Raw genomic sequence first — 12,235 nt, 5'->3', positions numbered from 1 at the left:
AATAGTTATGTTGGAGAGGGGTAACTAATAAGGAAACATCTTCATATAGCCTTAGTTCATGCCATAATTGAATCTAATTAGATATTTCCTGAATAGCCAAGGTATGGATAATCCTTTTTTAGGATTTCCTGAACTCAGTGGACAGTAACTTAGTTCAAGGCTAGCATCGACAAGTCCTAAGTGTTATCTAATTGATTGTAGTACAATATGTGACTTGAACTAGGCTGATTCCTGAAGCCTATGAAAATGTAATGCTTGAACTTTGATATTGGTGACAGCTGAAAGATTACACACATTTGGGGACATTAGACTTTATAAAACACAGCATAATTGATACCTCCTCTCCCGCATTTAGTCCCACTATGATCAACAACATCACAAAATACAACATGTAAAGTAGGTCTAAAGCAGTATGTTACCTGGCAGTAAACTTCATAGTCAATCTTCTCCTCTTGTTTTTTCGCTATGGTGTTAGGTTCTTTCTGTTGCCTTTTCATGATGGTGTTATATTCCTTAGATATGTACTAGAAGATTCTGCTACTCTACTCAGAGTTAGCTGTGATTATTCCATGTTCCAGATCATACTGTTCTCAATACATTCTTGCCAGTAGGCTATTTGGGAGTTGAAGCTTCGCTTGAGCAATATTTCAAGCCTGCCTGAGCAGAAGACAGAACAAAACACGCTGTTCCAATAGCAGGCCATGACTCCTCCACTCCCAAACCACTCCTTCTGCAGGTATGGGGTGTTGACTGGCTTCACCTGCCAAGCTGCTATATGGAATTAGACAAAAGACATTCCACCCATCAAAATCATTAAAGAGAACAGATAAGATCACAGATGGAACAGGTCAAAAGGAAAACGTGTTATTTGTCAATGTGGTTTCCAAAATTTCAATCCAGGTCTTGTACTGGAATACATCTTTATTTTTTAACTTTCTACAATTTGTATGGATTCTACTGAAGTTCATATTGAATTAGTATACATAACTCATACTTATAAGGACAAGGGTTTGTGTTATGAAATAGGCCTAAAACAGTTAGTTACCAAGATGGATAGATATTACTCAGTCAGTACTTGTGAAATGTTTTCCACATCAATCCATTTGGAGAGGTGTGTATACAAAACTCGTTCCACAGCAACAGCAGGTGATCCTAATGTTGGGGCTAACACCATGGGTTGCTTTGGGAAACGTCACTGATAATTAGTATGACTCAATGCTTTGAAAGGGTGTTTCCTGATCATGCCACTAAAAGCATGTTCTGATAGGTCAGACTGACCGCTGAAGTCCTATCATCTGTTCAACTGCCTACTGGTATTTCATAAAAGGTATGTGTCATGTGATGAGTCGAAGCATAACAATAGCCTCAATGGCAGTATGGCACTAAAATTCAGTCAGTCGAGTTGGGTGATACAATAAGCTTTTAGTCCAATTCTGTCACGATCGCCTTATAAATAATTGGACCAAGGCGCAGCGTGAGTAGAGTTCCACATTTTTATTGCCCGTGAAACATCAAAAAACAACAAAGATATAACGATCGTGCAAAAACGTAGCGCACAAAGGCACTCACACAAAACAAAACAATATCCCACATCACAGGTGGGAAATAGAACACACTAAGTATGATCCTCAATTAGAGGTAACGATTATCAGCTGCCTCTAATTGGGAACCATACACATACACCAACATAGAAATAAACTAACTAGAAATCCCCCTAGTCACGCCCTGACCTAAAACACCATAGAGAACCCTGAGGGCTCTCTATGGTCATGGCGTGCCAAATTCTTATTTCTGGCGCCACTGTTTCACACCTTAATTAACATGCTAATTACTGGCACATCAGACCCCTTGACTTTTTCCACATTTTGTTACGTTACAGCCTTATTCTAAAATTGATTTTTTTTTAAATCCTCATCAATCAACACACAATACCCCATAATTAGACAAAAAAACAGAAATACTTTATTTACGTAAGTATTCAGACCCTTTGCTATGAGACTTGAAAATTGAGCTCAGGTTCAGCCTGGCCAAACTGGGGAGAAAGGCATTGATCAGGGAGGTGACCAAGAACCAGATGGTCACTCTGACAGAGCTCTAGAGTTCCTCTGTGGAGATGGGAGAACCTTCCAGAAGGGCAACCATCTCCGCAGCACTCCACTAATCAGGCCTTTATGGTAGAGTGGCCAGACAGAAGTCACTCCTCAGTAAAAGACACATGACAGCCCGCTTGGAGTTTGCCAAAAGGCACCTAAAGGACTCAGACCATGAGAAACAAGATTCTCTGGTCTGATGAAACTAAGATTGAACTGTTTGGCCTGAATGGCAAGCGTCACGTCTGGAGGAATCCTGGCACCATCCCTACAGTGAAGCATGGTGGTGGCACCATCATGCTGTGGGGTTGTTTTTCAGCGGCAGGGACTGGGAGACCAGTCAGGATCGAGGGAAAGATGAACGGAGCAAAGTACAGAGAGATCCTTGATGAAAACTGGGGCGAAGGTTCTCCTTCCAACAGGACAACAACCCTAAGCACACAGCCAAGACAACGCAGGAATGGCTTCTGAACAAGTCCCTTAATGGCCTTGAGTGGCTCAGCCAGAGCCCGGACTTGAACCTGATTGAACATATCTGGAGAGACCTGAAAATAGCTGTGCAGCAACGCTCCCCATCCAACTTGACAGAGCTTGAGAGGATCTGCAGAGAAGAATGGGAAAAACTCCCCAAATACAGGTGTGCCAAGCTTGTAGCGTCATACCCCAGAAGACTTGAGGCTATAATCGCTGCCAACGGTGCTTCAACAAAGTACTGAGTGAAGGGTCCGAATACTTATGTAAATGTGATATTTCCGTTTCATATTTTTGATCAATTTGCATTATGGGGTATTGTGTGTAGATTGATGAGGGGGGAAAAAACGATTTAATCCATTTTAGAATAAGGCTGTAACGTAACAAATTGTGGAAAAAGGGAAGGGGTCTGAATACTTTCTGAATGCACTGTATTAGCACATGATGCATTATCTTAAATATCTCTCACACACACACACACTCTACAAGATTGTCTTTCTTTCTCTGCTTTCACTCGCTGTTGCTATATCCAGAGAACTTCATTAAACACAAGAGCACTTAAGCTCATGACATAATGTATTTCACACACTTTATCCCTGTATTACCCAACAATGTTTTGCTTGCCATCATCACGTGAGATTACATTACAGTACATGAAATCCAGACAGACACTCCTTTATTCATGTACATGCAGGCAGGCCTCCAACTCCACAGTAATATAACCCCGTACATCAACTCGGTGCTGGTACCCCCTGTATATAGCCTCTTTATTGTTATTTTATTGTGTTACTTTTCTTTACTTTAGTTAGTATTTAGTAAATATTTTCTTAACTCTATTCTCTTAAAACTGCATTGTTGGTTAAGGGCTTGTACGTAAGCGTTTCACGGTAAGGTCTACCTGTTGTATTCGGCGCATGTGACAAAAAAAATATTTTTATGATTATGCAATTGCAAAATGATTTATCCTTAAATAGGTCAATTTAATATTCCAACAATTTGCTCAAATAGGAGTTTCTCAAATTTAACAATGACATTTTTTATTTACAGCTCTAGTTACTGGACAAAATATAAACAGCTTAATTCCTGGGCAAATCCTCCATCAATTAATGCAATAGCACTCTGCCAATGAACAAAATAGAACGTTTATTTCCTGAACTCATGAGTAAGCATCATGAGCAAATTTATTTTATTTGCATTTTATATCACTATACCATTTTCAGAGAAACATGGACAGCGTAACACATTTGCCAGAGATGTGTTTTTATGAGGTTAGACATCGTTAAACAGGGTTAGGTGTGTGTGCATGTGGGTGTGTGATAGTTAGCGATAAGTGTTTGTGTACTTTAGCTGAGTTAAGAATGGTGTGTTTGCATGTGATGTGAATCTGAGTATGTGTCCGCTGCCGAGCCAGGCCATAAATGCATTTGCTTTACTTCACAGGTTGCTCCAAGTAAGCATAGAGAAGATCTCCTGCATCTTCCTGCTGGTGCTCCTGGTAGACCAGGCCCTGCTGCTGCTCCTGCTAGACCAGGCCCTGCTGGTGCTCCTGGTAGACCAGGCCCTGCTGGTGCTCCTGGTAGACCAGGCCCTGCTGGTGCTCCTGGTAGACCAGGCCCTGCTGGTGCTTCTGGTAGACCAGGCCCTGCTGGTGCTCCTGGTAGACCAGGCCCTGCTGGTGCTCCTGATAGACCAGGCCCTGCTGGTGCTCCTGGTAGACCAGGCCCTGCTGGTGCTCCTGATAGACCAGGCCCTGCTGGTGCTCCTGGTAGACCAGGCCCTGCTGGTGCTCCTGATAGACCAGGCCCTGCTGGTGCTCCTGCTCTGTCTGAACCCTTCCCTCATCATTCAACTGATGCTGGGCCAGCAGGTCTGCTTGGAACTCCTGACAGCCCTGTCTGACTGGGAAAGGAAAGCAGAGATATGTATTGATTGGGAAGACTTTTGCTGTGTATAAAAGAGGGTTGGATATATAGAGAAAACATTGTATGTGTATTGCTGTGAGAGGACAACTGTCAGAATATTTTTCTCTTCCTCATCCAGCAGTTTGTTCAGCTCTACTCTCTCCCTGGCCAGCTGGGCTTGTTTCTGCATGTTCAGATCCACTAAGGTAAAAGCACAAACACAAGCACACACACCCTGAAACCACATTCCAGGGCACGTTCTCAGAGCATGTGCAGAACAGCTGGCAGGCATATTCACGATCATTTTCAACCTTTCCTTGTCCCAGTCTGTAATCCCCACGTTTTAAGATGACCACAACCTTCCCTGTCCCCAAGAACTCTAAGGCTTCATGCCACAATCACTACCGCCCTGTAGAGCTCACTTCTGTAATCATGAAGTGCTTTTAGAGGCTGGTTATGGCACTGATTAACTCCACCATCCCAGACACCATTCACCCACTTCAATTTGTATACCACCCCAACAGATCCATAGATGACACAATCTCAATTGCTCTCCACCCTGACCTCACCCACCTAGATTAGAGGAATATCTATGTGAGAATGTTGTTGATTGACTACAGCTCAGCGTTAAACACCATTGCCTCCTCTAAGCTCGTCACCAAGCTTAGGACCCTGGGACTGAACCCCTCCCTCTGCAACTGGATCCTGGACTTCCTGATAGGCTGACCCAGGTGGTGAGTGTAGGCAACAACACCTCCACCATGCTTATTCTTAACATAGGAGCCCCGCAAGGGTGTGTGCTTAGTGCCGCCCTGTACTCCCTGTTCACCCGTGACTGTGTGGCCACACACAATTCCAACACCATTATCAAGTTCGCTGATGACACAACGGTGGTAGGCCTGATCACCGGTGACGATGAGTCAGCCTACAGGGAGGAGGTCAGTGACCTGGCAGTGTGGTGCCAGAGCAACAACCTCTCCCTCAATGTCAGCAAGACCAAGGAGATGATCGTGGACTACAGGAAACAAGGGGGTGAGCACGCCCCCATCCACATCGACGGGGCGGCAGTGGACCAGTTAGACAGCTTCAAGTTCCTCGGTGTCCAAATCACTAAAGACTTAAAATGGTCCAAACACACGCAGTCATGAAGACGGCACGACAGTGCTTCTTCCCCCTCAGGAGGTTGGAAAAGTTAGGCATGGGCCCTCAAATCCTGAAAAGGTTCTACAGCTGTACCATTGAGAGCATATTGACTGATTGCATCACTGCTTGGTATGGCAATAGCATCGCCCTCGATCGCATGGCGCTACAGAGGGTTGTGTGGACAGCCCAGTACATTACTGGGGCCAAGCTCCCTGCCATCCAGGACCTCTATATCAGGCGATGTGAAAAGAAGGCCCGAAAAATCATCAAAGACCCCAACCACCCAAGCTATAGACTATTTTCTCTGCTGCCGCACGGCAAGAGGTACCAGTACATCAAGTCTGACACCAACAGGCTCTTGAACCGCTTCTATTCCCAAGCAATACGACTGATAAATACAATGCATTCTGAAAGAATTCAGAACCCTTCCCTTTTTCTGCATTTTGTTACGTTACAACCTTATTCTAAAATGGATAAAATAAATGTTTTTACTCATAAATCTACACACCATACCCCATAATGACAAAGCGAAAACAGGTTTTTATACATTTTAGCAAATGTATAAAAAATAAATAACAGAAATATCTTATTTACATAAGTATTCAGACCCTTTGCTATGAGAATTGAAATTGAACTCTATTCTATTGATCATCCTTGAGATGTTTCTACAACTAGATTGGAGTCCAACTGTGGTAATTTAAATTGATTGGACATGATTTGGAAAGGCACACACCTGTCTATATAAGGTCCCACAGTTGACAGTGCATGTCAGAAAACTCCAAGCCATGAGGTCAAAGGAAATGTCCGTAGAGCTCAGTGACAGGATTGTGCCAAGGCATAGATCTGGGGAAGGGTACCAAAACATTTCTGCAGCATTGTTCCCCAAGAACACAGTGGCCTCCATCATTCTTAAATGGAAGAAGTTTGGAACCACCAAGACTCTTCCTAGAGCTGGCCGCCTGGCCTGTCACGTCCTGACCATAGAAAGCTTTTATTTTCTATGGTAGAGTAGGTCAGGGTGTGACTGGGGGGTTGTTCTAGTTTATATTTTCTATGTGGGGTTCTAGGTTTATTTTCTATGTTGGTGATTTGTATGATTCCCAATTAGAGGCAGCTGAATAATCGTTGTCTCTGATTGGGGATCATACTTAAGTAGCGTTTTTTCCACCTGTGGATTATGGGATATTGTTTGTTTGGAGTTAGTGCACGTAGCATCTCTGTAGTTACGGTTCGTTTATTAATTTATTGTTTGTTTTGTATTTTGCTAAGTTTCACTTTTAATAAAGATGTGGAACGCTACTCACGCTGCGCCTTGGTCCGACCATCATTATTACAACGACGTTCGTGACAGAATATTCCATCAACAAAGGACCAAGCAGAGTTTTCACCAGGTGAAGGAGTCCTGGACTTGGGAGGAGATCTTGGACGGTAAGGGATCCTGGACGTAGGAGGAGATCCGGGCCGGAAAGGATCGCCTTCCATGGGAGTAGACGGAGGCAGCGAGGGAGGAACAACGACGACACCGGGGTTCGCGACCACGAGGGAAGCCCGAGAGGCAGCCCCAAAATACATTTTTGGGGGGGCACACGGGGTGGTTGGCGGAGCCAGGGTTTGAACCAGAGCCAATTCCCCGTATTCACCGTGGGGAGCGTGTGACCGGTCAGGCACCATGTTTTGCAGTGATACGCACAGTGTCTCCAGTGCGCATCCACAGCCTGGTGCGTTCTGTGCCAGCTCCCCGCACTTGCCGTGCGAAAGTGGGCATCTGTCCAGGATGGGTGGTGCCGGCTCAGCGAGCCTGGTCTCCAGTGCGCCTCCTCGGTCCAGGATATCCTGCGCCGGCTCTATGCACTGTGTCCCCAGTGCGCCTCCACAGCCCAGTGCGTCCTGTGCCAGCTCCTTGCACTCGCCCTGAGGTGCATGTCACCAGTCCGGTGCCACCTGTGCCGGCCCCACGCATCAGGCCTCCAGTGCGCCTTCCCGTTCCAGAGCTTCCGGAGACAGTTCCCAGTCCAGAGTTCCGGCGACAGTTCCCAGTCCAGAGCTTCCGGCGACAGTTCCCAGTCCAGAGCTTCCGGCGACAGTTTCCAGTCCAGAACCTCCAACGACGGTCCACAGTCTGGAACCTCCAACGACGGTCCACAGTCCGGAACCTCCAACGACGGTCCACAGTCCAGAACCTCCAGAGACGGTCCACAGTCCGGAACCTCCAGAGACGGTCCACAGTCCGGAACCTCCAGAGACGGTCCACAGTCCGGAACCTCCAGAGACGGTCCACAGTCCGGAACCTCCAGAGACGGTCCACAGTCCGGAACCTCCTGAGACGGTCCACAGTCCGGAACCTCCTGAGACGTCCACAGTCCGGAACCTCCTGAGACGGTCCACAGTCCGGAACCTCCTGAGACGGTCCACAGTCCGGAACCTCCTGAGACGGTCCACAGTCCGGAACCTCCTGAGACAGTCCACAGTCCGGAACCTCCTGAGACGGTCCACAGTCCGGAACCTCCTGAGATGGTCCACAGTCCGGAACCTCCTGCTCCATGGCAGGAGCCTTCCTCGGCATCTAGGTCCAGTCCAGGCACAGTGTTCAGCCTGGGTCCATGGCTGGATCCGCAGGATGAGCGGGTTCTTCAGCCCGCACCGGAGCTGCCACCAAAGCTGGCGGATCCGTGGGATGAGCGGGGTCTTCGTCCCGCTCCAGACCCGCCACCTACACTAGACACCCCCCTAACCCTCCCTTTTTGTTTCAGGTTTTGAGGTCGGAGTCCGCATCTTTGGGGGGTGGGGGGGGGGGGGGGGTACTGTCACGTCCTGACCATAGAAAGCTTTTATTTTCTATGGTAGAGTAGGTCAGAGCGTGACTGCGGGGGTTGTTCTAGTTTATATTTTCTATGTGGGGTTCTAGGTTTATTTTCTATGTTGGTGATTTGTATGATTCCCAATTAGAGGCAGCTGGTTATCGTTGTCTCTAATGGTGGATCATATTTAAGTATAATTTTTTCCACCTGTGGGTTATGGGATATTGTTTGTTTGGAGTTAGTGCACGTAGCATCTCTGTAGTCACAGTTCGTTTATTAATTTATTGTTTGTTTTGTATTTTGCTAAGTTTCACTTTTAATAAAGATGTGGAACGCTACTCACGCTGCGCCTTGGTCCGACCATCATTATTACAACGACGTTTGTGACATGGCCAAACTGAGCAATCTGGGGAAGAAGGGTCTTGGTCAGGGAGGTGACCAAGAACCCGATTGTTACTCTGACAGCGCTCCAAAGTTCCTCTGTGGAGATGGGAGAACCTTCCAGAAGGACAACCATTTCTGCAGCACTCTACCAATCAGGCCTTTATGGTAGAGTGGTCAGACGGAAGCCACCCTCAGTAAAAAGCACATGACAGCCCACTTGGAGTTTGTCAAAAGGCACCTAAAGGACTCTCAGAACAAGTCTCTGAATGTCTTTGGTCTGATGAAACCAAGACTGAACTCTTTGACCTGAATGCCAAGCGTCACGTCTGGAGGAAACCTGGCACCATCCCTGCGGTGAAGCATGTGGTGGCAGCATCATGCTGTGGGGATGTTTTTCAGCAGCAGGGACTGGGAGACTAGTCAGGATCGAGGCAAAGATGAACGGAGCAAAGTACAGAGAGTTCCTTGATGAAAACCTGCTCCAGAGCGCTCAGGACCTCAGACTTGGGCGAAGGTTCACCTTCCAACAGGAGGTGGACCCTAAGCACACAGCCAAGACAATGCAGGAGTGGCTTCGGGACAAGTCTCTGAATGTCCTTGAGGGGCCCAGCCAGAACCTGGACTTGAACCCAATCGAACATCTCTGGAGACCTGAAAATAGCTGTGCAGCGACGCTCCCCATCCAACCTGACAGAGCTTAAGAGGATCTGCAGAGAAGAATGGGAGAAACTCCCCAAATACATGTGTGACAAGCTTGTAGCGTCATACCCAAGAAGACTCGATGCTGTAATCGCTGCCAAAGGTGCTTCAACAAAGTACTGAGTAAATGGTCTGAATACTTGTGTAAATGTGATATTTCAGTTTTTTATTTTTAATACATTAGCAACAATGTCTGAAAGCAGTTTTTGCTTTGTCATTGTGGGGCATTGTGTGTAGATTGATGAGGGGGAAAAAACTATTTAATACATTTTTGAATCAGGCTGTAATGTAACAGAATGTGGAAAAAGTGAAGGGGTCTGAATACTTTCTGAATGCACTGTAGATAACAAAATAGTTACACGGTCCGAGTTTACTTTGTATCTTTATTGACCTACTTGCACTGTCTCTATGCACACTCACAGGGCCTTATTCTTATTTCTTGTGTGTTTTTTCGAGTAATACATTGTTATTGACTATTGCATTGTTGGGTTTTGAGTTTGCAAGAAAAACTTGAAAGGGACAGATCTGCAGACAGCTCTCATTTCATCCCTTTCCTTACATTTCTCCTGGATCTGCAGGTGGCCTGTCCATCACGTCCTTCATCAGCCTATCCCTGGCCTACGGACCGAAGTCTGCTTCAGCTCCATCAGCTGCTCTATCTACACCTCCTGTCTCTTCTGCTCCTCAAGCTGATTGGCCAGGTACTGCTGGTACCTACTCTGCTCCACTCGCAGCTCAAGCTGTAAAATCACACGCTCAGTCAGTTGACCTCTGCCTCTTTTAGTTTCATAAGATTTCCTTTCGCGTGCCAAACAGACTGACAATGTGGTAATTGAACATGATAATACGACTTGAAGTAGCCACCTTCCTCAGGACCTCACCCTGTTTCTCATACCTGTCCTCCGTCAGCAGCTGCTCCAGGATGCTCATGTCAGGGCCAGCTCATCCTGCTGCTCTCTGGCCAGGAGCTTCATCTCCAGCTTCAGAGAGTGGTTCAGCAGCCTGCGCCGGTTCTCCTGACCCTGGAGTTTCTGATGGTACTCTATTTGTTCCTCCAGACGCAGCATCTCTCTCTGCTCCCCCTGGCACACACAAAGAGCAAGATCCAGAGGGCCTAATTAGCGATCACAGAGCAAGATACAGAGTGCCCATTTGGTGATCACAGAGCAAGATACAGAGTGCCCAATTGGTGATCACAGAGCAAAATACAGATGGCCCAATTAGTGATCACAGAGCAAAATACAGAGGTCCCAATTAGTGATCACAGAGCAAAATACAGAGGTCCCAATTAGTGATCACAGAGCAAGATACAGAGGTCCCAATTAGTGATCACAGAGCAATATACAGAGGTCCCAATTAGTGATCACAGAGCAAAATACAGAGGTCCCAATTAGTGATCACAGAGCAAGATACAGAGGTCCCAATTAGTGATCACAGTGCAAGATACAGAGGTCCCAATTAGTGATCACAGAGCAAGATACAGAAGGCCCAATTAGTGATCACAGAGCAGAAACACATAGATTCAGAGAGAAACATCTCAGCTACCGGCTGAATTAGCCTACGAGTAGCTGGGCCTCCTCCTCTTTGAGCTGCTTGGCTTGTTCTCTCCGCTACTCGGAGGCCTCCATCTGAACACGCAGGTTGGCCAGTTGCTGCAGGTTACTCTGGCGCTGCCTCTGCGCCTCTGCGCCTCCTGACCCTCCCGCTCCTCCTTGGCTAACCAGTCGCTTTCCCACAGCTGAGCAAAGAGCTGCTCTACCTCCACCTCCTCTTTCTGCTGCTGCGCCTCCTGTCGTAGCTGCACAGCCCGCTCTGTACCAACCTTGTCCTGTCTGCGTCGAGTCTGTTCAGCCAGCAGCTCCTCACTCTGCTCTTTGAACATTTTCCATTTAAAATTAGAACCTATCGGTATGGAGGTATTTACACGGATTTAAAAAACTGCAAGATTGGCAACTAGAAACACCCTTAAGGTGTTCACTCTACCTGAATAGCTGTTCTAGCTTGTTTTTCACCACTCTCTGCCTTTCACTCTGCCTTCTCTCTTGCAGTAACTTGGCTCTCTCACGCATCTTGGCTTGTCTCTCCAGCACTCTCAGGAGTTCCTTCTCCTCTGCCTCCAACATACACTATATATAGAAAAGTATGTGATCACCCTTCAAATTAGTGGATTTGGCTATTTGCTGACAGGTGTATAAAATCGAGCACACAGCCATACAATCTCCATAGACAAACATTGGCAAACATTGACATCGCCCTCTGGAACATGTAGTGAGGTTTAGTAATCATGGTTATGTGGGCCAGCTGTTTCTCCTGAACAAGTGACCTGGCCAAGGAATCCTCCTAGCCCTAGTTATTTGCTTTAACTAAAACATTTGGGCTCTCAAGTGGCGCAGCAGTCTAAGGCACTGCATCTCAGTGCAAGAGGGGTCACTGCAGTCCCTGGTTTGAATCCAGGCTGCATCACATCCGGCCGTGATTGGGAGACCCATAGGGCGGCTCACGATTGGCCCAGAGTCGTCCGGGTTTGGCCTGGGGTAAGCCGTCATTATAAATAACCATTTTTTCTTAGCTGACTTGCCTAGTTAAATAAAGGTTAAATAAAATAAAGAAGTTTTGGAACTGTTTCATATGGACCTTGACAAGAAGTCTCGGTCGGGTTTGTTGATGGAACTAGTAAAATGTTACCATGAGAACTACAACACATACTGCAGGAGTGGATAGGAGAAGATTCTTTGATCTCGAGAGACCT

At 46.6% G+C, this 12,235-nt stretch overlaps 1 protein-coding gene across 1 annotated transcript in view; it reads right to left on the bottom strand.

Moving 5' to 3' along the window:
• The window catches only part of LOC106568167 (unconventional myosin-Vb), a 72,887-nt gene extending 72,200 nt beyond the window's left edge, over nt 1-687 (bottom strand). The window contains exon 1 of the mRNA XM_014138255.2: nt 420-687. Within this exon, the coding sequence (XP_013993730.1) occupies nt 420-497 (78 nt within the window). The 5' untranslated portion in view covers nt 498-687. The remainder of the gene's footprint in view (nt 1-419) is intronic.
• Between the last annotated feature and the right edge of the window lie 11,548 nt (nt 688-12,235).

This window comes from Salmo salar, chromosome ssa13, assembly GCF_905237065.1.
Source record: "Salmo salar chromosome ssa13, Ssal_v3.1, whole genome shotgun sequence".
NCBI lineage: Eukaryota > Metazoa > Chordata > Actinopteri > Salmoniformes > Salmonidae > Salmo > Salmo salar.
The sequence above is the reverse complement of the archived record's forward strand: the minus strand, read 5'-3'. Positions and strand labels throughout refer to the sequence as shown.